We start from the raw sequence: 27,445 nt of genomic DNA on the forward strand, positions 1-27,445 counted from the left end.
TAGTTGATGAAAGCAGACATGACAGGAGGCAGTGTACTATCTTAGCAACTGTGACTATAAACCATTGGTGTGCAATTATGTTTGGGTCGAGACTTGTAGTTTCAGAACTCCAGAGTTATTTTCACAATGATAGAGAAGCTCTCAATGGTTGTGGAAATTCAGGCCCTAGATTCTAAACTAAACTGCCACTAAACTAGCCGTCCCACTCATTGAGGCAATAGAAATGCTTGCAAAATAAATAAAATACGTAAGTGTGGTTTCAAATGCCATCAACAATATTATACTTTTGCAGAAGATAATATTTTTAAAGAAGGGTCTAGGCCCGAAACGTCAGCCTTCCTGCTCCTCTGATGCTGCTTGGCCTGTTGTGTTCATCCAGCTCTACATCTTGTTATCTAATATTTTTGACGAGACAGGGTAAAGCCTTAACCAGTATTGAAAATAAGGAAAAGAAGTATTAAATACAGAATATTTTGATCTTCTGTCAATACAAGTTAGGGCAACAATCTCAATTTTTGGTAAAGATTCTATCTATGCTTTAGATTCCTTTATCAGTTATGGACTAATGGTGTGTTAAATAACATTGTTTAGGATATCCAGATCACTGATATTGACTACATGGAAAATAAAAAGGATTTTACTTATGATTTGGGAAAGTTCCGCAATTTACCTGAATTTGCTCACGATTTACATGCACATGGCCAGAGATACATTATCATTCTGGTAAGTTGCATAACCTTACTGCTGTCCATTTCATTGATTATTTGAAAATAACTTAAATTAGAATGAAGAGTTTTAAAGAAGCAAAAATATATAATGATTGTATGTCAAGCTGTTATATGAATATAAAACACAAAGAATAAACATTAACAAAAATAACATTTAAAAATATCACAAGACAGGCTACTATTACCTGTATTTCTGTTGTTATGATCAAAATAATTCATTTACAACCTTGGAAGAGCATTGCACTAAGAATGATTTTGCAAAAACATTGTGCTCTGAAATACTACAGTACTAGAAACATTAATACAAGACTGGTAAACCAGAGATGCTGCATTCAAATCCCAACTGTGTAATGAACTACATTTCATAAATTTGTGAGCTAACATTATGAAAGCTGCCAGGTCATCACAAAAAATGCAACTGCTTCACTAATGTCTTCAGGGAAAGGATTCTCAGCGCAACTAAGGTTAGGTAATAAATATTGCTTTACCATTGTCTACTGCATCTGCAAAACAAATTAAGATAATATATCAACCTTTTGGAAACACAATGTGATTGACAGTTTTTGTGACTTGACTGCTTATAATTCTGCTTTTTTCATCATAACTCAGGATCCAGCCATTAGCACACAGGCACTGACGAATGGTCCCTATGAATCTTATGATAAGGGCACAAAAATGGGAGTGTGGGTCCATGAATCTGACGGAAAGACACCCCTTTTAGGAGAGGTAACTGTTTTTTGTACGTATGGTATGGAATGCGAATTCCTGAAAGATAAAATCTGGAAATATTAATCTATAAACGGACATATGTAGATGTTGACTACAATAATGCATTTTTATTGTTTTGATATACGCAATGATCTCAACACCCATCTATTACAATGGAATTCTAAATTTGAAGTTCTTTACAGTTAAAAGTTAATCATGTTCTGCTTCATAACATTATTTTTCCATTATTGTTTATAATGCTATAAAGACAAAATTCACAATCCATAAACACACCACTGTTTCTTTATCTCTTTTCATTTAGGTCTGGCCAGGTGAAACTGTCTTCCCCGACTATACAAATCCCCAGTGCATTAAATGGTGGGTGGAGGAATGTGCAAACTTCCATCAAACGATAAATTATGATGGACTTTGGATAGTATGTTCCATTTTTTATCTCACCTGTTCATCTTATTTGTTTGTGTTTTCTCTGTTTTATGAAGACTAATTGTAAAACCTGTCAGTATATATTGTTATATATATCTTGTTATATCTTTCAATTGCAGGATATGAATGAAGTGTCAAGTTTTAAGTTTGGTTCAGTAAAGGGATGTGTTAAGAATCAATGGAACAATCCTCCCTTTGTTCCAAGTAAGTTCTATTTTGCACAAAAAGAACAGAAATTGCTGGAGAAACTCAACAGATCTGGCAGCATCTGTGGAGAGAAAACAGAGTTAACATTTTTGTCCACTGAAGGGTCATAGAAATATAGAAGATAGGAGCAGGAGGAGGCCATTCGGCCCTTCAAGCCTGTTCTGCCAATCATCACGAGCATGGCTGATTGTCCAACTCAATAGCCTAATCCTGCTTTCTCCGCATAACCTTTGACACAATTTGCCCTAAGTGCTATATCTAGCTGACTCTTGAATACATTCAATGTTTTGGCATCAACTACTTCCTGTGGTAATGAATTCCACAGACTCACCACTCTTTGGGTGAAGAAATGTCTCCTCATCTTCATCCTAAATGGTCCACTCCAAATCATCAGACTGTGTCAGTGGACCAGGAATGATATCTCTGTTTTCTGTCCACAGATGCTGCCAGACCTGCTGAGTTTCTTCAGCAATTTCTGTTTTTGTTTCAGATTTCCAACACTTATTTCAAGTTTTATTTTAAAATGGAGTGAGCTCTTCCTTGAATCATAGTAGCCAAAATTCAGCTGCATGTGTTTAGTGTATACGTTCCCAGATCCTATACAGTCCACATTTCAAAGAGGTGCATCAAGTCCATTGAATAACTATTTGACATCATGATCAGACCATTCCTGATATTTCAAGGCACACAAAACACATTCACACTAGTATCTTTCCCAGCGTGGAGTACTATGTAGGGTACTATGTAGGGTATACTGGATGTTCATAGAAGAGCAATGCACCATGTTCAGACGTCAGGGCTGCCCCCCATGTCATGGTGGCACCCAACATGTCTTTCTGCAGTGGCGTTGGATGAGGGGGTGTTCACATCCTTCAAGCGCCGCTTTCCATATCAGATGTCCTGGGTGCCTGACTACCTCTTCCTCCATTCCCCCATTCTTCGCCTGCCCCTGATAGATGCTTCCAACCTCATCCTCTCCACCAAGGCATTAGCCATCATCACTTCACTGCCTCAGGACAAGGGTTCCCAATTGAGCATCAGGGCCTACAGTTGGGTTGTGGGATGAGCTTTTGTTGAGGAAACTCTGTTTGGAAAGTCCTAAGACCGGGTAGTGGTCAAATAGACATGGGAGCAAACAGATTTTGCACAGACCACATCAATGTGATAACACAATGTGGAGCTGGAGGAACAGAGCAGGCCAGGCAGCATCAGAGGAGCAGGAAAGTTGATGTTTCGGGATTGGTTCCCTTCTTCAGAAAATCACCTGTTCATCTTATATGTTTGAGTTTTTTCTGTTTTATGAAGTCCTCTGATGCTGCCTGGCCAGCTGTGTTCCTCTAGCTCCACACTGTGTTATCTCTGACTCCAGCATCGGCAGTTCTTATTATCTCCACATCAATGTGGTTAGTTTTCTGCTGGCTAAAAATTCTAATGAAATGTATATACCTCGGATTTGATATGCTTTCAGAGTGAAAATTTAGGCCTACAAGAGTTATTGAGTGGGGTGCGATAGGAGAGGAATTGGGCTGAGGGGAGAGGAATTGGGTTGAGGGGGTGGTTTTCAATTGTTGAGTTTGGGTGAGGGATGGAGCCATAAAACAAAACAAGAGGGCAAGATAATAATGTTCTCGCTCTGCCTATCTATAGTGCATGGTTACTCTAAACATATACAAATTATGAGCTTTTAAATAAAAAATATTTTAAGAAAATCTTGCCTAACACATCGGGCCCAAGTAGAAACTTGGACCCATGTGCTAAGTACCCTCCTCTCCCAGAGAACTTTGTGCCAGAAAAAAAAATCATATGTGCCTGTGTTAGACACTGAGATATGTTCACTCATCCTCGCAATGAACTCTGAGCCAAAGGGAATATGGGTGTGTTAATGGCAGACCCTGAGAAACACCAGTTATCTTCCCTCCCATTCCCACAAACTGTGAGGTGGGGAAATAAAAACCGAATGCATGTGTCATTGTATCTTGGAGCTCTTCCCAGGACTTTCTCAACAGATTGTCCACTCCAATAGCTGAATTATGATCTTGGAGATCATGACCCCAAACTCCCGTCCCCGTCTGAAGTGAATGTTGGTTTCCCAAATTAATCCAATATTGTCCTTTGAAGGGGAAAGAATAAAATCCCTTCTGGGAAAATGTTTGAAGGAAAGACTAATTCCAGGTATTGCCAGCTGGTTTAACACAGTGTGGAGCTGGAGGAACACAGTAGGCCAGGCAGCATCAGAGGAGCAGGAAAGCTGATGTTTCAGGTCAGGACCCTTCTTCAGAAATGGGGGAGGGGAAGGGGGCTCTGAAATAAATAGAGGGAGGTGTTGGGCTGGGAAAGGTAGATGGTGATAGCAGATACGTAGTGGTGGGGATTGGTGAGGTGGGAGGAGCGGATAGGTGGGAGAGAAGACGGACAGATCAACGAGGTGGGGATGAGAGGGAGGGCTGGTCTTGGGATGAGGCTGGGGGTGGGGAGATTTTGAAGCTAGTAAAGTCCACATTGAGACCATTGGGCTGTAGGTTTCCAAGGCGGAATATGAGGTGCTGCTCCTCCAGTTTCCGGGTGGCGTCGTTATGACACTGGAGGAGGCCCAGGATGGACATGTCGTCCAGGGAGTAGGAGGGGAACTTCAAGTGGTTTGTGACTGAAAGGTGTTGTTGTTTGTCACGAACCGAGCGTAGGTGCTCTACAAAGCAGTCTCCGAGCCTCCCCTTGGCCTCACCGATGAACGAGGAAGCCGCAGAGAGAGGGTGGGGAGGGAAATATATCCTTCATTGTGCGGTCAGATTGCATGTGGCGGAAGTGGCAGAGAATGATGTGTTGAATCCGGAGGCTAATGGAGTGATACGTGAGGACAAGGGGAATTCTGTCTTTGTTTTTGTTGCAGGGAGGGGATGAGAGGGCTCTCCATGCCTCCCTTGTCCACTCACACTCCCCACTAGCCCCACCACCCCCGGCACCTTTCCCTGCAACCACAGAAAGTGCTACACCTGCCCCTACACCTCCCCCCTCACCTCCATCCCACCCCCAAAAATACCTTCCACATCAAACAGATGTTCACCTGCACATCTGCTAATGTGGTCTGTTGTATCCGCGGTTCCCGATGTGGCCTCCTCTATATCGGGGAAACCCAGTGGAGGCTTGGACACTGCTTTGTGGAGCATCTACGCTTGGTTCATGACAAACGACAACACCTCCCAGTCGCAAACCACTTCAACTTCCCCTCCCGCTCCCTGGACAACATGTCCATCCTGGGCCTCCTCCAGTGTCACAACACCACCACCTGGAAACTGGAGGAACAACACCTCATATTCCGCCTTGGGAGCCGACAACCCAACGGTCTTAATGTGGACTTTACTAGCTTCAAAATCTCCCCAACCCCAGCCTCATCCCATGACCAGCCCTCGCTCTCATCCCCACCTCATTGACCTGTCCATCTTCTCTCCCAACTCACTGACCAATCCCTGCCACTACCTACCAGCTATCACCATCCCACCTACCTTTCCCAGCTCAACCCCACCCCTCTCTATTTACTTCCGAGTCCCCTTCCCCTCCCCCATTTTTGAAGAAGGGTCCCAACCCAAAACGTCAGCTTTCCTGTTCCTCTGATGCTGCCTGGCCTGCTGTGTTCCTCCAGCACCACACCGTGTTATCTCTGATTCCAGCATCGGCAGTTCTTACTATCTCTCGTTGCCAGCTGGTTTGTTGTTCAAATAGGGACAAACACCATTTGAACTTGCCCTAGGTCTAGGTAGAAATTTTCCTCCAGAATTTTCTATATACAAATTAGCTGTGTTAACTGGTGTAAAGAAGCTGCTTCCTGAACAGGTCAAATTCTTTCTTATATAATTCAAACCTTCTTTTAGTTTCTTTCTATCTTGCTCTGTTTTACTTATTAGTTGGATTACTGCTAATGAAACAAATTTTCTGGGGAATATTTCATGACTTCCCTGCATTGTCACCTGAGATTTGATATTGAGATTTGAGAGTGAGAGATCCTAATCTACAAGGAAAGACATTGCTACATACCAGAATCAAAATAAGCATGTAAGACAAGATCCATACACAGTGGAATTTGCATGATAAGTTTCTAACTTTGCCTCAGTAGAACTTATGCCAAAGTTAGATGTATATTCTTTGCATTTTTGGATATGAACTTCCATATAATGAATTTTTTTCTTTTGAAGAGATTGTTGATAGACTGATGTATGCTAAGACCCTTTGCATGGATGCCCAACAAACTGGAGGAATGCATTATGATCTTCACAGTCTTTATGGACATTCAATGATACTTGCTACTGAACAGTAAGTGTTAAATGTATGAATAAATTTTCATATGTTGAGGTGAATCAGTGTCATAAGGTGAAGGAGTTTGTTAATGATTTTATTGTTTTACGAAACCAATTATCATAGCACTTCTGCTGGAGTTAAAGACCCTCTCCAAACATTCTGCTTGAGGTTGTTGACAACCTCACCCACAATCCAAGCTACAAATCTTAGCAAGAACCTAGAACATTTTGCTTCAGTTCAGACTTTTGGATGAATTTTTTCTTACAGCCTTACTGTAAAACTGATTTTTGTGGATCAACTGCATGCTTATTACAGAAACAATCACATAATTGTTTCTATTTCAATCAATATCAGGAAAATCAGATGGTTTATAAAATGGGGAGCTGATCCACAATGTTCCAATTTTATAACAACCAGCTAAACATTCACGTCCATGCAAAATCACTTATGGTACTAATTCATTCAGAAATCGACTATATTCAGTCTCGTATCTACTTTTGTACGTGTCTGAATTCTTTGAAGTATATACGAACAATCGTTAATTTCATACCTACTTTCACTGAGGATCTGATATTAGATAGGCTGCTTTAGTGATTGCAAGGTATTTATCTTCCTAGGATCTCCTGTGGTTACAACAGCCAAATTTATCATAGAATCATTTTGGCAATTAAGGGTAAATATACTTTTTTCAAAACAAAATCTATATGAAAACAATTGGAACATTCCGGCATTACAATCAAACAGTTTAGGCTTTTGAATTGCTATTCTTTTTCAGCTTGGAAATTTAGTCTACGTAATGCATGATCTGAAATTCTGACTTAATTTATTCACTTCATATATTCTAAAAGCCAGAATTCACTCAAGTGGAAGAGAAGATTAAAATGAATTGTATATATTGGCTTTAGATCATTTCTCAAAATTGATTTGATACAGAGCAAAAGAGCAATGCATTTCCATATGACAAGAAAATGTTTATCAGTGTTCTTTTCTCTCTTTTGTTTGCCAATCCCTAGGTGCTCTATACTGCTTAGTTGAAATGGTTAATATCATGGTCTTGAAATTCTGAAAGAGTCTCCTAAGTCTTGTGCTACACTTCAGTTCATGCCAATACCACTATCAGAGAAATGCCAATATATGACAGAAAACAATTTCCATTTGTCTTCAATTGAAGTTATGCAGGAAATGAGGGACATTCCCATAGAATTTCAGGAACCATTATCTTGAGAATGAGTTCTGAAAACATATTCAACTCAGCACTTATGCACTTTCAATAGTGGAAAATAGCCAGACAACCCATAAATGATTGTACCATTCTTGCGCCAAGTGCAGTGCAATTAATTGTAGTCCCCTTGCTGTAGGCCACCAGAGATCTTGAACTTGGGGCCCTTCAAGTCAACATTGCTCAACCATAGTTGATGGTATTCTTTATTGTGTTAGTCCCCTGTATCATTGGATAAAGTAATCAACTTTTAATGGTACGACAGTAATTCAAAATAATTAATTGGCAAAATTGCTAAAATCATGCGATGCAATTTTTATTTGTTCATCCATGGGATTTCAATGTCACTGGCTGGGCCAGAACTTATTGCTCTTCCCTAGTTACCCCTGAGAAGGTAGTCATGAAATGCCTTCTTGAACCACTATAGTCCATTTGCTTAAGCACCGACGATGGTGTTAAAGAAGGAGTTCCAGGAGTTTGACCCAGAGACACTGAAGAAATAATGTAATATTTCAAGTTAGGATGTTAAGAGGCTGAGAGGGGAAATCGTAGGTGGTGGCGTTCCTGTGTATCTTCCATCCTTATCCTTATAGCTGGTAATGATCATGGGTTTGGAAGGTGCTATCTGAGGGACTTTGTTGAATTTCTGCTTCTTGTAAAAGGTACACGTTTCTGCTGTGCGTTGGTGTTGGTGGAAATGAATGCTTGTGAATGTGTTGCTGATTGCTATGGGTGGCACTGCCTTGTGCTCTTTAAGTAGACCTAGCAGGGGTTTGTTGTCCATTATTATTACAAATTTAAGTCCATAAAGGTATTGGCAGAACTTCCTGACTCCAAGTCTGACTGCCAAACCCTCCTTCTCTTTCTGGGCATGTTTACACTCTGCATTACCCAAAGTCCCGGATGCATACGCTTTTGAGTGTTTCTCGCCATTGGGCCACCAATAAGCTCATACTAACCCGATGCCATATGGGGAAGCATCGCATGTCAATACCAGATCTACCTTAGGATCATAGTGTGCCAACGCCTTAGAAGATGATAGCTGTTTTTTCACTTCCCTGAAAGCTATAGCTTGTCTACGCGACCATTTCCAAGGCTGACCCTTTTTTAAGAATTGATACAAAGGTACCAGGTTGGATGCCAGGTTATGTATGAACTTTCCCTAATAATTCACCATAAAAAATAAAGACCTAAGCTCCAGTACAGATGTGGGAACTGGAGCACATTTGATTGCCCTCACTTTATCTTCCAATGGGTGTAACCGGGTCTTGTCGACTTTGTAATCCAAGTAGGTCTCTTGGGGTGCCTGGAGTACATACGTTTTTCTCTTCTAAGGTGTTCACCCACCTTGGAGAAACATCTAAAGACTATGTCCAAGTTCTCTAAAAGCTCCTTATTGGTCTTCTGTGTTATTAGCACCTCATCTAGATAAATGGTAACCGGGATAGACCTTGTAAAATGTTCTCCATTGTCCACTGAAAAATTGCACAGGCTGACAATTCCCCAAATGGCAGACTCGTATATTGGCACCAATCCTGTATTAATTGTAGCATATTTCTGGGGATCCTCATCTAACTGCAATTGCAGGTATGCATGGCTAACGTCCAGCTTCGTGAAGACAGCCCTTTGCCAGCTTTGCGTAAAACTCTCAATGCAAGGAGTTGGGTTTTATCTAGCTGCGAGAAGTAGTTTACCATTTGTTTAAAATCCCCACAAAAGTGAACTGCCCCATTGGGCTTCACAATTGATCTGACTAATGCTGCCCATTCCACAAACTGCACAGGTTTAATGATTCCTTCACTTTTCAACCTTCTGATTTCTGCCTCTCCTTTTGTACATAAGGCAAATAGTACTAGGCAGACCTTGCAGAATCATGGATCAACATGCAAGGTGGCCTTGGATCGTTTGATAATACCCAGATCTTCCTGAAAAACTTTGGGGTATTTAATTAGGACTTCCCTAAGGCAGCCATTTTCTAATCGAAAAATGTTGAGCCAATTTAAGTGAATCTTTCTCAATCAATTTTGCCCCATCAAGCTTGCTTGGGCCCAAGCCTTTTACTACAATCAGTGGTAACCATATCAGCTGCTTCTCCTAAGAGACCAGAACCAAAGTTGTATCCTTAATCTGTAAAGGTTCCCCAGTATAAGTTCTCAGCCTAGCCGAGGTCTTGCGCAAACTGAAGGCTTGGAATCCAAAGTGAATTTAGTTAAAGACTGGTTCTGTGATCACTGAAACAGCCATGCTAGTATCGACCTCCGTTAGAACTGGGTGGTCATTTAATCAGTCCTTTATTTTGATTGGTTCTGATTCGGATGTTGCTAAGCAATTTAACTGTTTCAAACAGGTGTTGGTGGACTTTCCAGGCTGTGCACTCTCCTGGATACTGGCCTATGATTTCTTGTACTCTCTCGGTTTAATAGGACTCCTTTGCTGTCTTGAGTCCGTATACTACAATGACTTGCTGGCCTGGATCCTGAAAAAAATTTTAACCGCTTGGCCAAGGTTTGGCTTTGTTTTGGGATTTGCTGTGGGCTGACCTAGAATCCCTCTGTTCGGGATATGTCCAGAGTGAGGCTATTCAATTGCCTGCACTCAGCTGGTGTTCCCCAGGCTCAGTTGGCCTGGTAAGGGTGTTCACTTCCATCAGAGTACTCTGCAACTCGTGCTCCACTTGCCATATTTTCCAATGATAAAGCCAGTTGGGCCTGTTTGAAATTTAGTTGGGCTTCAGCTATTAGGTGCCTTTGCATGGTTACATCATTAATCCCACATATCAAACAGTGTCTCAGCATCTCATTAAGGGTTAAACCAAAGTCAAATGCCTCTGTCAGTTGCCTTAACCTAGTCAAAAATACTGATATACATTCCTCTGGTTCTCAGATTACCAAGTAAAATAATAGCACCTCAGAATTAGAGGAGGCTTGGGATCATAATATTCCTTAACTAAATCCTTCAACTCTTGTAGGTTTTAATATCTGGTACCTCAGCGTAAGTTAGGCTCCTAATAACTGAAAAAGCTGAAGGTCCACAAGCTGTCAGGAGAATTATTTATTGCTTTTCATTTGCCCCAATGTCATTTGCCTGGAAAAATATAACACATTTTTTCCACATACTGGGCCCAGTCTTTGATGACAGGATTGAACAGGTCAAGCTTCCCAAATAATGGCATGATGCCAGAAATGCTTACCCCAACTCAAAAGTGACTATTGCGACTGATTTCTTCAGGAGCGTGCTTTTCTCTCATTGCCACTGAAATAACTCCACAGAGGCTGGTATCTTGTCACCAAGTCACCCGTTATTTACACGTGGAGAGAGCTTGACACTGATCCAGCTTCCTCAGAGATAGCCTTCAGAGTGAAGAGAACCTCTGAAATTCCTGTACTAATCCATCAGCCAGGGCTCAATTATTGGACCTTATTAACAGCCCCAATCAGGGAACTCATATTCTATGAAGTCCACCTGGCTGACCTTGTTACAATCACTATAAATCCCACTATTCCTGGATTCATCACAATTAAAAATAAAACATTGTTCGCAAGTAATTGTCCCTTAGTTCAGAATCATGGGCTCCATAGTGTCTGATTTTGCTTTCTCTGTTCCAGGAACAAATGCAAATTTGTATACAATTCACAGTGTGCTTCCAAACATGATTTTTAGGATTGCAACCATCTCTTTGAACATTTTCCTTGGTTGAAAACGGTATTTTCCTTTTTTAGTCCATGAGCAAAAATAGGAAATACAAAGTCGTCTTTACAACATTATAACAAAAAAAAACCTTTGCTTGACATTGCAGAGTAATTAACCGTGTGTTTCCTGGAAAAAGAAGCATTATTCTTTCACGATCAACGTTTGCTGGGTCAGGAAGTTATTCAGGACACTGGCTGGGAGATAATGCAGCAAACTGGAATGACATCAAGTGGGCAATTCCCGGAATGCTTGAGTTTAATCTTTTTGGTTTTCCATATGTAAGTTAATTTAAGCATACGTCAGCCAAATTGACAGTAAAAGTCAGAAAAGCAACATTCAACTGGTTATATGTCTTGATGACAAATCCTTTTTGTGTAATATTTGGCACGCATTATCAAGATTACAAAATGTCAATCACAACAATGGTTTGTATATGGAGAGCTTAACTGTTTATAGAAACTGAACAGTCTTAACTCTTGAAGAGCTGCAAGAGTCACAATTGTACTTCCTTTTAACAGATAGGAGCAGATATTTGTGGTTTCTTTGACAATTCACCTGAAGAACTATGTAGGAGATGGATGCAGGTTGGAGCATTTTATCCATTTTCTAGGAACCACAATGCTGAGAATTATAAAGTGAGTTGAGATTCAATATTTTATTGCAACATTAGAAAATGCAACTTATGAAAATATATATTGACCCAATAATTAGTGGGGCCTAAGGTCAGATTTAATTAATAACAATAACAAAAAAATTCTCCATCATAATTCAAATCTTGCCTTGTAGCCTCAAGATCCTGCCTTTTATGGTGAAGACTCCCTTTTAGTGAACAGTTCCAAGCATTACTTGAATATTCGATATACATTGCTTCCTTACCTCTACACGCTCTTTCACAAGGCCAATGTTAATGGAGACACTGTAGTTCGACCACTGCTTCATGAGTAAGTTCTTTAAAGAATCAATGAATGTTGTTAATTATTAAACATATATTAACATATTATCAAACCATTCTAGGGAAATTAAGTCCCCAATGACATTGAAATTGTGTTCAATGAAATTCAGTATACATGTGGTATTCTTTCTGCTTAAACAGTTTTGAGATCAAATGAACAATTTCTGTTGAAATTAATTTAAACAGCAACAAAATGGAAGATGAAATCCATGTAAATATAATTCATGGAAATATGGTCAAACCTGCTGCTCACATTAGGTTGATTCATTAGTATTTTTTTGCTTTCACATCCATGTTATGTGCCACCCATATAGATCAGAACTATGACATCTCAGATGATGTGAGTGTGGGGCTAAATCTTCCACACAATATATTACCTCAAATTATTATTGCAAATTTTCCAGCAAGCAACTTAAGATGGAATTGTCAGAGATCTAGAGAAAAGTTACCTGTCACAGTTGGTGGATGAAAAGCATGGCACAGTATTCAGATTTCACAGTACAGGAAAGATACTGAGACATTTTGTATGATTCAAGGTAAAGTTCATTAACAGGATCAGTATGGATGAGAATTGTGCAGTTTGTTATTATATCATGCTTACTACATGTCTAGAGAACACTTCAAATATATCCCAAATAGAAGGATACATTTTCTTTCTTGTGTGGTAATTAGGAATCACAAACAAAATAAGTCCGAGCAGAAACCTTCCAGTTACCATTCATATGATGAAATTGGTTGTATCCTAAGACATGATAGAAATATGGAGCATTAATGTGGCCTGTCCAGTGGCTGTTTCTGCTTGGGCTTCATCATCCCTCCTGGCCTGAATTGTAAAATGCCTTGTAATATTTTGCTCTATTAGTTATGCTGTATAAGTACAAATCACAACAAATGTTACATAGGTTTCTAACAATTTATCAGGAAATGTAGAAGCAGATTGATTATATTTTCCTGATTCCATATGTAATGTTGTATTAATTGTTCACTGTTACAATTGATGATAAAGTAGCAAATTTCACTTTAATGTACTGTTAACCACAATATAAAGACATTCAAGTGCAACAATATTCAAACATGTAAATTGTTTTATCTTTTACAAGGTTTCCTACAGACAAAACAACATGGACTATCGACCTTCAGTTCCTATGGGGACCTGCTCTTCTTATCACACCTGTACTGGATCCCGTATGTTAATTAAGCTGTCTTTTTAAAAATATTTAAACAATGAACAAACTAGTAACAAATGACAAAGTTATCACTCTAGTATTGTAGAGTAGGAATGACTTTGATTTTTAAAATATCAAAACATATGTGAATTTCTTACAGAGCAGTTTATGGTTTACTCTCTCATTAGTAATTGGATGCTTTCACTGAATTTAATGTGATTTGATTGGTCTGCTTTTTCCTATTATTTTGACTGCCCAGTCAAGGCTGTCCGTACAAGTCATTCCAGGGAAAATGGTTCATGGTCAGGTAACCTATTAAGGTAAACTCATGAAGTCCTGGGGAAAGTGAGAAACTCAAGTCTAGGGAAGGGCTTCATTGAAAGGCATCACTGGGGAAATGAAAGGGGGAAATTCAAGATAAAAAGATTAGACCCTATAGAGCAAAGGAGGGGACAGGAGCTTGAGATGCAGGGTGCAGGTTAAAAAGTCACTGTCATTCTGAATTCTACTTGAGACCAGTGTGTGACTAAAAATGACTGTGCAATTCATAAATTTCTATAATGTGTTACAACTTAATTGGGAAAAGTGCGTTGATTTTGGAGTGTTACTTTTCCACAAGCCATTACAATGTGTAACTACCAAATGAAACCAATAAGATGACCAATTTGTCTGACTATTATTCAGTACAAAAGCAATTTACAAGTTTCACCATGAACAATAAGATAACTCCAATAGAAACATACCTATTATTTGACAAATAGCTGAGAAAATAAAGGATTATATATCAACTACCATCTGACTAAAACTATATCCACTGAAAAACTCATTCATGAATACACAAGAGACAAATATTTTGACCCAGGTGCAATGGATAGAAAAATATAGACAGGGAAAACAAAATTCTGAAGATCAACAGTACAGATCACAGGGGTGAGTTAAACTGTCTCTCACAGTTCTTTTCATTTTAGCCATGATGGTACATTGTGTGTGAAGCAATGGTCATTCTTCACTTCAATAGTTGATCTGGCGCTTAGGTTTTTTTTAAAGATTTAAATTCTTTCTTTTAAATTTTTTTGTCTTTTCACTCACACCAAAAGTTGGGAGAAAGAGATGTTTTCCGTTTGCTGACTCTGGAGTTCTGTGGCTACTCTACACTTACAAATCTGGTACAAATTGTAGCTGGACCAATCCAAGGGTTGTCATCAGGCAGTCTTTCCTAACTCAAAGAATCCTGGTGCTACTTTGTTGTAACACTATATTGCAGTGATATCACTACTTAAACAGAAATATTGTCTTGTACAGCTAAATATGTGCACCACTTGATTTTACCAAGTTGCAAAACTTTTATGTTATTTCAGCTGTAAAGCAGTCTGATTTCCATTCCACTTCCCCAGTGTACCACAAATACTTTAATTGTATTAGATACATTTGTATAAGGTGACACATCTCAGAGTTCCATTTTGCAGCATAATATATGAACATATGAATTGGGAGCAGGAGTATGCCAGAACTAGGGGGCACTGTTTTTAATTTAGGGGTCACTCTTTTAAATGTTCTCTTTCAGAGGTTTGAATGACTTTGCAACTTTCTGTCTCAGAAGGTGGTAGAGGCAGAATCATTGCATATTTTTAAGGTGTAGTTCACAGATTCTTATTAGGCAAGGTACTCAAAGTTTATCAAGTACACATCTAGGAATGTGAAATTTGAAATAGAAATAAATCAGCCACGATCTAATTAAATGGTGGCATACTCTTGAAGAACTGAATGGCCTATATCTGCTCCTAATTCATATATTTATATGATGCAGGACCACAGTGTAAAGTTCAGTTTCTGGCTTGCAGAATCTGAGGTGGTGTGGAGCTGGGGCTTAAATATGGCACTACCAGTGTAAGCGTTGCAAGCTCCCTGCAGCAGCAAATATTTCCACCTCTCTTGCCATGCAGTTGCATGAGATGGGCATATTAGAGGCCAATTACATAAATAAGATGTAGAGCAGAGGATTACGTGAGAAAAGTGGCATCAGCCACAGGGGGCACTCAAGAAAACCCTTTGCCAAAAATGGGAAATTTCAGCCCTTAATATCATAAAGATATTAACACTGTTTCTCTCCTTATTTTTGCCAATCAGTTTAACATCTCACCTGAAAAGTTGCACCTCTGATTTTACAGTGCTTCTTCAGCACTGCACTGGAGTGCCAACTATATGTGGTCAGTTCTCTAGAGTGGTGTTTGATCCCAGTCATTGTGCTCCAGAGATACAAGTTATGAGTTATGGCTGAAAATATTGTAGAATTATGGCACACCAGAAGCCAAGGAATGTCTGTCAGGCTGAAATAAAAATGATGCCTTTCCTATTTCATTTTTCAAATGTAAGCTAAATACCTTTCTTAAAAATTCATAACAATGATTCTTATATACTTTCCTTTATTTTCAGAGTACGGAAATTGTCCATGCCTATGTGCCTGATGCAGTTTGGTATGAGTATGAAACAGTAAATATCACTTTAATTCAATTTTGAACTCATAAATTCTTATTCCACAGTTGAACACTCCTGCAGTGCGATAGCACTGACAATGAACAACACCCAATAAATCATGGTTCAAATGCATCAGATTTTCCATCTATTAAATTAATGGATAGAAAATTATACACTGCAGACCCACAATTTTTTGGCTACAGTTCCCTGCTAGGATAACGCACATAGGAATCAGTGCTATCATTTCTGAGAACTAAAGATTTTCCTTAACCATCTAGTACATCAAAAGATTTAAAACAGATTAAGTATACTTTGGGCCGTAAATCAGATATTCAATTCCAATGATAATAGTTACTACAAGAAAACACTAAAGGTCTTTATTGTTGTCTCTGAACTTAATTCTACTGCCTCCAAACCTTAACAGGAATGGGGAGGTGTAGTCAACTTGGTCAAGACAAAAAAAACAGGAAGGCAATATTTGCTATTTTTTCTATCATCCAGCATGCAACTGTCTTATCACCGTGAAGAATTCCAAGGTAATAGCTTGGCTGAAAGCTTATCGCATTGCCCAACAGTTTGCTAATTTTATTTTTTATCAGGATAGAAATCAGTTCTGCTCATTTTTAATGGCTTCAGAGTGCTGTATGACTGAATTTAATGGCCCGGATATTCCAACGGCCAGATAGTCATTAGAGCAGCACAGACTGAAACTGCGCATTTGAATGCCATGGAATTCCAGACATAACAGTCTCTGCAGGAATTACCTGGTAAACTGAAGATTATGATGTGTAACTCCCCCATATATGGATCTCACCAAAAATCTCCCTTAAGGTTAAAGGATTTGGAGGGGTCATCTTCTGTTAATAAATTGTTACCGGGGAAAGATTAGACAGTTAAAAGCTAATCTAACTCCTGGGTAAGTGTTAAGCTGATCTTGCAACTTACTGCTCCACCACAACAGAACTTCCCCTGACACCTTACACCTCCCAGGGTCTCCGACAAACCCACCAGCTATCAAATGCCTCGGTTCCAAATTCATTTCACACTCGTTTCACCCCAGAACCCAACACAATTCGCCCACTGGCCAACCCTAACCCTACTGTATACACTCCCCGCTCCCTACCTCCTGCCAACCCTGGCAGAACCCTCCAGGCCTAACACTTTGTTCTTTGGACAGATATCTCTCCATGCCTGAACAACACCCCACTCTACTCACTGTCAGCCATACTTCTTATCAACTGCTCCAACAACCCACACATCCACTGGCTGGCCCTAAGTATCAACCACCACTCCCAGCCATACTCCTCATGTGCTGGCCACAGCATCCCTGCTCAGCACCAAGAAACGCCCCTCACCAGCCCTGACACCTTTCAGATATCTCCAACAAGCCCTCACCATACCCTGCCAACCAGTTCTGACACCTCCTGCTGAACACAGCAAATCCCTTACTTGCTGGTCTCATTGATATCGTCTACTTCCATCACCAACCCAGGTATAATCTCTCTCCCATCCTGACCAATCCTCACAACTGGCACCCATACACTTGACACTTCAACGGTTTCATGATCCATTGTCTGCATGAGGGTACCTCTTGAAAGTTAACTTCAAAAGAAACTTAAAACACTAAAATATATTCTCCACCCATACCAGAATGGCTCCTCAAGCCCCAGTTTATGGTACTTCAGTGCCCATTCAACAACTATGCACTACAAAGAAACAATGAACTTGAAATTGATTGTAGAATGTGTAAAAAAAAAGCTTTCAAAAAATTCAAAGAAAACATGATACTATGCTGAAAGTACCTCTTGCCTACTTCAAAGTAATAAAAAAGTGCCAATCATCCAATAATGCAAAGTTTCAATAGCTGAAACTGCTGGCATTTGAAACTTTCTAACATTATATAAATGAACTTTGTGAAATTGATGACATAGATTAGACAGCAATGCTGACAATCAAGCAGGGACTCACATGTTTCAATACTATTATGGATTTCATTAAGTATTCTTCAGGGATGAGGCATGCACAAAGTGTACTCTTTGACAAGTGGATGTGGGGATTGTTTGGAGGACATGAGGCACCATTGGTGACCATAATGAGTCTGTGGGGGTAAGCAGGAATGGGATGGAAGTTGGCTTTTCTGTTTTCATTCTAACTTGGACAAAGTTCCATAAGACTGAGGCTGGCCTTTTAAACATTCCATCTTCACATCCAGCAATCCCTGTGGATGTCTCAGAATGTTTCCCACGTCAGTTAGTCTGACCATTGTTAGCACCTTCCACCTTCCACCAACATGACCTCACCCCCTCCCATCCCGGGTTCAATGCCATACCTCTAGAATTAGTATTTCCTGAGATGGGAATGTGAAATATGGAAATTTCTTATTTCCGCTACCAACTTCCAGGATAAAACTTTGGCTCCATAAATCTATTCTTTTTTGGGCAAAATGGCCAATCTGGACAATAGTACAGTATTTACATTACATGCCAGGTTAAAGACATAAATTGATGCAGAAATTATATTTAATATCCATCATTATAATGCTCAAATCTTCCAGTGCTGTCATGCAAAATAATAACAAAATGCAGTATGCATGTATTCTTAAAAACTCTGTTTATTACTAAATTAGGGTTCTGCCATATCATCTCGAAAGCAGTTTCTGGATATGCATTTACCAGGCGATAAACTGGGGCTTCATGTCAGAGGTGGATTTATATTCCCAACACAGCAACCAGCAAACACTACCTTTTTTAGGCAAGTACAGCCAGATTCATATTTAACTTTTCTGAAGTTAAACACACTTATGTTAAACTATTATAGATAATGAAAATGTTGCTGAATTGCATCAAATAAATATTTTATTCTTATACATAGTCGGAAGAACCCACTGGGTCTCCTCGTTGCCCTTGATGAACAAGGGAAGGCTAGTGGAGAATTATTCTGGGATGATGGAGAATCGAAAGGTATTGTTTTAATTACTACAGCAGTCCAAAGCTGCTTTAAATACTGGATATCCACTAAACAACACTCTACATGTCAGATCAGAAAAATCATTTTCCTCAGAATATTTATTTGCTATAAAAGGTGGAGATTGTTGCCAATTATATCTCTGTTAGTCTCTGATCAAGATAATTGTCCAAGCCACATACTTTATTTCTGAACTCAGACTATCATTTCAAAGGAAGCATTAAATCTGGTTAGCACATGGTTGGTAAGCTAATTCAACATTTATAATCAAGCAGTTATATTGCCTGTAGGGGTGATCTGTTGTTCTTAATTCTCAGTCCTAAATGCTTTTAAATGTATTGCCTCATATATAGATAGCTGTGACTGGTGATTCTGATGCAGTGCTGCTGAATAATAAATTGCACTGATTTTGCCTTTCAGATACATACAAAGAGGGAGTTTATACTGCCTATCAATTTACAGTTGCAGAGGTTAGCTTTTTCCACATTGGTTCAATTATTTATCTGTTATGGCATTACAAAATGTATTGCTCAATTTGTACTGGAGCACATTTCTCAATTGTTGGTTGAGATGCTTTACAGAAGTAACTATCTATCCCTTTAAACTTCATAAATACTATGCTTTGTCAAAACAAACTGCTTTCAGATCTGTTTCCAAAGGTTTGGGATGTGTTCATTCTCCAATCCATAGAAATTTTAAAATAGGACAGCGTACCAAAGTATATACTCAAATGTCATTTTTCATCATTTCAATGGAATTCTTAGAGGATGTGTTAATTCATTTAAAATGACCAAATTAATTTCCTTATTAAAGTTGCATTAAAAATAATTTAAATAGGCCATTCAGCATTTGCAGTGTCATAGTAATTTTTGGGTTCAAACTTGGCGTGTCTCATTTTATTTGGTGTTGTCTCATGCTATTTAATATATCCATCAGAGAGTTATCAGCCAAGTATGGTACCAAGAAGCACTTCAAAGCTAACTTCAGTGAGACAAACAAACAGAAAACTCTCTAATGACTGAAACCAAACCTTTTACATCAGGCAATGCTATGTTTATCAGAGACCGGCCAGCACAGTCCCAGGGCATCACTCCATGATTTCCTCAGCCCATCTGTTTTCTTTATCTTCTTCAATTAATTTCTTCTATGCAAGGGACTATTTCCATGTTGGGAGTATATTAGTTAATGAAGAGGAGGAAATTAATCAAGGATGAAAATTACAGGAGCAAGAGAAGTTTGCATGAATTATAGAATAGTAATGCCAGAGAATTTGAAGTATTCTGAGACAAAAAAAATTGTGATCACTAAAGACAAAGATTGTAAGAGTGCATCCAAAAACTTTGCTACATCAATATATTACATGCAAAATAATCCAGCATTTGATCTAGTTCCAAATAATGAAGGAAGACAAATAATTTACTTCAAGGTAGGAGAACAGTTAGATAATTGCAATAATGAGCTTAGAAAGTTCACATAAAAAAATGTCAATTAAAAATAGTGCAATATAAAAGTCTTGGACTGGAAATTATCTTACTGCCGTGAGATGTGTATGGGCAAACCAAAATTTAATCCAGGGTTAATCTGAAGCTTTTTGCAGTTGAGTGTGACATAGTTCTAATTTTACATTGCATGTTGGCAATGTGACCGACTCAAGTGTAAGTATTAGTCAATACCATTCAGAAGAGCTGGTGTGAGGGAGGTGTTGTACATGGGTCTAAAAGGTTTAATATTTGATCAGTTGCAGTTAAGTACTATCCAATCTGATGATGTCATGGGGACTTGGTTGAAGTAACAAAGGAGTTGGTAGAAGACAGATCATCACCTTTTCTTTCTGCCTCTGAGCAAATTCTTTGTCCATACTGTGGTGTGTGCATTTTTTTTTCCTGTATCTGTTCCCAGATGTAAGAGGTATTCTTACAAGCTCCTTCTAGGCATGCTGCCCTGTTATTTTGTGGAAAGGATGCTCAGAAGAGTTGAGCATCTTCCTCATGTCTGTCAACTATATCTCCTCTGATCTTGCTTCCATGTTACGGTGTCTATACTTTCAAACTGCATCTAATACTTATTCTCTCCATATCACCTTTACAAAAAAAATACTAGATTTCTATCTTTAAAAAGGCTGCAACATTTTTATTTCCATACAAAACATCACTTAACTTTAAGTGGTAGCATACTTTATATGGTAGCACCTGCATCCTCTCAATCCTGAAAGCTTACCTTCATTAAATTTCCCAAATAAGGCTCAAAATAAACTGGTAGGTAGCCAGCTTCAATAGTATGTATATTTTTGGCCTTGTCAGATTCACCAAGGCAAATTAATCGCTATGATGTTGTCATTTTTGGACCTTCACCATTGTCATGTCATTTTGGATATTAAAAGAATCAGTTCAAGCTATAACAAAAAAAAGTGTCAACCTTTTATTGTAAGACTCAAAATAATTAAATGTCCTTCATTTGTCCCTCTAAGTGGCAAATTATGCTATCAAATTTCTAATCCTCATAGTGTGTGGAGGATTGATTTGTTTTTACGTTGGTATTTATTGGACTATTTGGTGGGAAAGAATAGAGAGAAAGTTTGGATAGAAGATCAGATTATTATATTTATCTGTATTTCTGAAAGCAACAATTTGCAATGAATATGAAACAATCTCTTTATAGTCAATGGAGCTTTGTCAATTCTAAATAACCTTTTAACAACATGTGAGACATTAACGAGCAACTAGCAACAAATTTTGTTGTCACTGAAGTGTGAATCTATCCTTCTGATGTGGGGATTTTAAAAACGAAAGATCTTCCTTTCTATTGAAATATTTTCTGTCCATCTTTCCTCTTTCCCTTAATCCAATCTTTGTTTTCCTCTCTATTTTGCTTTGTCTACCTGATTTTACATGGAATTTACCTGCTCCAATTGACACTTCTGTCATGGTCCTAGCACTGTCTTTATTTCATAAACCTTCAGTGTGATTGGTTAAAGGGATGGTTAGAACTGCATAACTAACTTGTGAGTGCGCAGCTGGAGCACAGTTACAACCAGCATGTTACAGGATGGATGTGATTACACTAGAGGTTACAAAGGAGATTTATGTAGATATTGCCAGGTCAATGAAGATAATTTGGGTAGGTTAGGATTATTTTCTTTGGAATAAAGGAGGCTAAAATGAGATTAATTTGGGTTATACATAATTTTGAGGGCCTAGAAAGAGATGATAGTTAGGAAGGGTCACCCTTAACAAAGAGATCAATAACCAAGAGGCATACATTTAAAATTGGAATTGGAATTCCTGGTCAGAAATGTGGAACTGCAGAAAAACAGGAGTGGAACAGCAATCAGATGGTGACTGTCACTTTGTAGCAAACTTGACCATTATCAGAATTGATGCTAGGGATAGAAGCACTCATGCCATTAAAACAAAAATAACTTGGTTCTGCATTTGAAGTATTATAACTTAGAGAGCTAGAGATCACATACTGTAAAGTGACACAAGGCTGTAAGTATTAAAACAGAAACTGCTGGAAGCATTCAGCAGGTTATGGTGGCATTTATGAGTGAAATGTAATTAGAGTTTCAGGTCTGTGACCTTTCCTCAGATCTGGAAAAGTTTAGAGATGTAATAAGTGTTGAGGAAGGGGTAGATGGGATAATGGCAAAAAGATGTTCTGCACTAGGGTGAAATTCAGGAGAGATTTTAAGTTAGTTTTCCAGTTCTAACTTGAATGGACGGAAAGGGAAAAAGTAACAAAAAGCAAACATGTGCCTAGAACAGGTTTGCTGTTGAATGGATTTAAAAAAAAACACAAGCAAAGGAAAAGGAACAAAATGGAGCAGAGATCATGGTCTCAAATTGATTAACTCGGTATGATTGCAGAAATGATAGACATATGAAGAGGGGCTGGATCAATTAGGACTCTATTCACTGGAGTTTAGAGGAATGAGGGAAGAATCTCATAGAAACCTATAAACTTCTAATCAGGTTGTACAGTGTATTCACAGGAAGGATATTACCAGTTGCTGGAAAGTCCAGACTGGGGGTCATAGGCTAAGGATGTGAGACAGGCTATTGGAATGAGATGACGAGATATCTACTCATTCAGAATGGTGAGCCTATAAAATTCTCTGCCACAGAAAGCAGTTGAGGCCAAACTATGTAATATTTTCAAGAAGAAATTAGATATAAGTTCTTAGGTCAAAAGGAATCAAAGGGTATTGAGAGAAAGCAGAAATGGGGTACTGAGTTGGATGATAAGTCATGATCATATAGACTGAGTGGTCTCTTGCTCCTGTTTTATATATTGCTATGTCTCTACACTTCTAACAGGCCTCTTCTTACAATCAAGCCCATCCAATCCTTTCTCATTGCTCAGGCCTTCCTGCTCAGGCTGGTGAATCTCCTTTGCACCGTCTCTAGAGCGACCACATTCTTTCTATGATGTGGTGACCAGAATTGCATTCAGTATTCCAGTTACGGCCTGAATACCTGCTTTAAACATATTTCCTCCCTATTGATTTTTTTCAGTAATCAAGTTCATTTCTTTGTGCAGCCAACATATACACAAGACCTAGATATGACATAATGCAGACCAATATTTGAATGATTAGTTTCAACTCTTCCAGGGAAATGAAACATGGAATTGATTTTGTATGTTTTTATTCTCTTTTAGAATGTTTTGGATATCATAGTCGTAAAACGAGGATACATTGACCCAAACAACCTTAAATTTGGAGAAATAAAAGTCTTTGGCATGAATAATGCTCCGCTTTCCGTCATTGTGAAACATGGCCAGAATGTCACAATTTTATTACCAGAAAATATCATTTATAATGCCACCACTAAGGTAATGGAAACGTTCTAACATTCTCAATAGCTCTTGCTAAAATTTGTTGTTCTCTAACTGTACCATTCTGTGCTACTTTGTCAGAACAGTTGAATTTTCTTTTGCCTTTAGCAATGCAATGTCAAAAATGATGTTAAATATGTCCTGTTTGCAGCAGAGGTTATTTGTTCCGGAGTTAACTTTGTTCTCAAAATTTGAAGATAATGTATGCAGAGTGAGAATTAAGTAAGATTAGACTGTTTTGTAGGGCAAGGTTGATAACATTAAGATGATTTTAAAGATTATGATCTGTATAAGTGACACTTGTTTGTTGCAAAGCAAATTCTCAGAGTTTGTTGCTGTTCATGTTAGAATATGATAAAGTAGACAAAGACATGTATCTGCCTATATGTTGTGTTTGAACAATTTGGATTTTCCTGTATAATTAAGTCTTTTGTCTTTCTCAGACCATACTCCACTTTGACACATGAACCTGGCATGTACACTCACCACAATCTTTCATAAAATTCTTTGAGCTGACAATGAAATAATGTCTTTATCAATTAAATGGATTAGTACATTAGGTATTCCACTGTAACAGGGATTCCTGCTACAAAAGCACTGGAATTCCAGGCTATGTACGTGCTCCAGAGACAGATTCGTTTGAAGTTCGGTGGCAAGTATTTTCGGGGCAACTGGATCACTAGTATTCAACAAGTGAAAAACATTTTTGTGGTCAGTGGTACCATAGAAAGGAGAAAGTAATTGAAACATTACAACTAATTTTAAGTTCACATGATTAATTGTATTATTCAGGAAAATAGACTTCTCATACACAAGAGAAGCACTAGATACTGAATGAAGGTCATTATTTACACCATTATTTAGAATTATGATTTAAAAGGGATCATTTTCATTGGAAGTCATAATTGACCTGTCCAATAAATGTGTTTTTCTCTGCATAGGTTGCTTATTTTACTGGTCTTCAACTAGAACTAGGAGAATCATATTCAGTAGAATGGAATTCTTCAATAAGGATTGACTGTCACCCTGAAGTAAATGCAAATGAAGCTGCTTGTAAAAAGCGGGGTTGTATATGGGAAGTAAGTAATCCACGGACAGAAAATTAATTTGAGACAAACATTTATTTTATGTGATATATTGACATGAATCTTAGTGTGTACATATATAAAAATTACCTTAAGATGCAGATTTGTGCTTTGCAGTATCAGTTTGTAAGAGGTGTGGGGGGTGATTTTTGATCATCACTTACATTTCAGGCAGCTCAAATATGGCATGCAATTTTATTTTATTATCAGCTGGATGAATGCCTCCACTTGAGCTCCATGTACGTATGCAAAGAGTTGCAGAGTTGAACCTGCAGCTACCTGAGCATCTTCAGACCATTATCACTCCAGGGTTTGCAGACTCATGGCGATAAAAATAGTTTACCATCTTCAGTATCCAATAATGATTACTGGTATATGGATTTTTTAAAGGAATATTTAGAATTCCATTATCAGTGGCAGACATGCTCCCAATTATAAGTTGCCACCATAATAGAAGCAGGAAAATCCAACAACGTTCATGAGACAGGGTCTATTCAAACTTTCACTGTATTACCATATTATTAGTGGATTATCTGGCCAATTAGCTTGAGCAAACCTGATAAGGAAGCAAATGGGTTCATTTCAGCCCACTACTTAAAGGTCAGACATGAAATTTGATGGATTTTGAAGTTGAAAACAATGAAGAAGAATTTGATAGTATGGGGTCCACACATTTATAGGCTTGCACCACATTTTAGACATGCATGCTGATTTAAATCCTTCTAGATTTTTCTACTCTTTGTTCTTTGGATTTCTGCAAGGCTAGTATGCTGCTAGATCTCAATGCACAGCTACTGCTATCAGCCGAACATTAGCAATGGCTGCGCTTGAGAGATTTTCTGCTACTTTGTCAGCTATTTTGAACATTGTTTAATTGACTGTCATTGGATATCTGACATGGGCAATGAGCATACAGGGCAGAAAAATTCATGGTTGGAGGCATACCTTAAATGTTTGTGGGCAGTAGGTCATTGGTGGACAAAGGAGTCAAATGGAGTAAAAGATCTTTCCGAACAGGAGAGAAACTAATACTTTGAATTTTGCTTACTGCTAGAAAAAAAACACAATGATTTGTGAGATCCTTCACATATGCCTGGACTCTCTCTGCCATCACACTCTGCCCTCGAACAGCTGTGCTGGTGAAGAGACTGTCAGACATCTCCGACTGGAATGAGCCTTTGCAAAGAAGATCTGGAGACAGATGCAGTGGTTTTTATTGAGTTTTGTCTCAAGTGGCTCTGTGATGTAGGACTCTATGCCCTATGGTCTATTCTTCAGAAATCACACCAAGACCAACATCGGCTGTGCCTGGAGAACCATCAACTCAATGGAAAACTCTCTTTGGTCTGCCCAAGATAGGTTGGCCTTCCAGTGCAAAGAGTTGATCTCAACAGAGTGAAAACCAAAAGAACTGCGAATGCTGTAAATCAGGAACAAAAACAGAAGTTGCTGGAAAAACTCAGCAGGTCTGGCAGCATCCGTGAAGAAAAAATCAGAGTTAACATTCAGGTCCGGTGACCCTTCATCAGAACTAATAGTAGCTGGGAAAACATCGATTTATATGCAGAAGATAGGGAGGGGGATGATATAGGGAGTAAATGATAGGATAAAGGATAGAGCCCAAAGAGAGAGAAAAGCAGCTGGATAGACAAAGGAGTTGATAACTCCTGCCTAGGAGGGTGAATAGCTGTTAATGGGGACTGTTAGTGACTAACAATAGGTGGCAGCTCCTCCGTTTCTGTCGCAAATGTTCAGATGAGGCCAACTTCTACAAGGGAGCCTCCAAAATGTCCACCTTTTTCCTCAACCAAGGATTCCCGAGTACCGCTGTCGAAAGGGCCCTCGACGAGATCCGACACATCTCCTGCACTTCCGCCCTCACACCCTGTCTTCCCTCCCGCAACAGCGATAGGGTTCCCCTTGACCTTACCTATCATCCCACCAGTATCCACATCCAGAAGATCATCAGGCACCATTTCTGCCACCTCCAGTGAGATGCTACCACCAGACACAATTTCCCCTCCCCTCCCTTTCCGCCTTCCTCTGGGACTGTTCCTTCTGGGACACCTGGGTTCACTCTTCCTTTAACCCCACAGCCCTACGGCACCTTCCCCTGTAACCGGCGAAGGTGCAACACCTGCCGATTTACCTCCTCCCTCCCACTATCCAAGGGCCCAAACATACCTTCTAGGTGAAGCAACACTTCACCTGCACTTCCCAGAATCTAATCTACTACATTCATTGCTCAAAATGTGGTCTCCTCTACTTTGGGGAAATGAAGCGTAGACTGGGTGACCGCTTTGCAGAACATCTACTTGCTGCTCGCAAGAAAGACCCTGAACTTCCAGTTGCCTGCCACTTTATCACACCACCCTGTTCCCTGGCCAACATCTCTGTCTCTGCTTGCTGCAGTGTTCCAGCAAAGCTCAGCGCAAGCTGGAAGAACAGCACCTCATTTTCCGCTTGGGGACCCTGCAGCACTCCAGACTCAATATCGATTTCAATAATTTTAGGGCCTAAACTCTCCCATGTCCTAGCCCCTTACCCCACACACCAGGCCTTGTTATCATCTTGTCTGCCATAACACACTACCTATTGTTAGTCACTAACAGACCCCATTAACAGCTATTCGCCCTTCTGGCCTGAACGTTATCATTTCTGAAGAAGGGTCTAGGCCCAAA

At 39.1% G+C, this 27,445-nt stretch overlaps 1 protein-coding gene across 1 annotated transcript in view; it reads left to right on the forward strand.

The window, feature by feature from the left end:
• The window catches only part of si (sucrase-isomaltase (alpha-glucosidase)), a 115,785-nt gene that overhangs the window by 56,338 nt on the left and 32,002 nt on the right, over window positions 1-27,445 (forward strand). The window contains exons 7-21 of the mRNA XM_048604111.1: window positions 592-723; window positions 1,338-1,454; window positions 1,759-1,872; window positions 2,000-2,084; window positions 6,275-6,392; window positions 11,393-11,564; window positions 11,805-11,921; window positions 12,073-12,227; window positions 13,339-13,423; window positions 15,838-15,894; window positions 18,506-18,630; window positions 18,751-18,839; window positions 19,264-19,313; window positions 23,503-23,676; window positions 24,621-24,758. Of these exons, the coding sequence (XP_048460068.1) occupies window positions 592-723; window positions 1,338-1,454; window positions 1,759-1,872; window positions 2,000-2,084; window positions 6,275-6,392; window positions 11,393-11,564; window positions 11,805-11,921; window positions 12,073-12,227; window positions 13,339-13,423; window positions 15,838-15,894; window positions 18,506-18,630; window positions 18,751-18,839; window positions 19,264-19,313; window positions 23,503-23,676; window positions 24,621-24,758 (1,728 nt within the window). The remainder of the gene's footprint in view (window positions 1-591; window positions 724-1,337; window positions 1,455-1,758; window positions 1,873-1,999; window positions 2,085-6,274; window positions 6,393-11,392; window positions 11,565-11,804; window positions 11,922-12,072; window positions 12,228-13,338; window positions 13,424-15,837; window positions 15,895-18,505; window positions 18,631-18,750; window positions 18,840-19,263; window positions 19,314-23,502; window positions 23,677-24,620; window positions 24,759-27,445) is intronic.

Source organism: Rhincodon typus, chromosome 13 (assembly GCF_021869965.1).
Source record: "Rhincodon typus isolate 14 chromosome 13, sRhiTyp1.1, whole genome shotgun sequence".
NCBI classification, from domain to species: Eukaryota; Metazoa; Chordata; class Chondrichthyes; order Orectolobiformes; family Rhincodontidae; genus Rhincodon; species Rhincodon typus.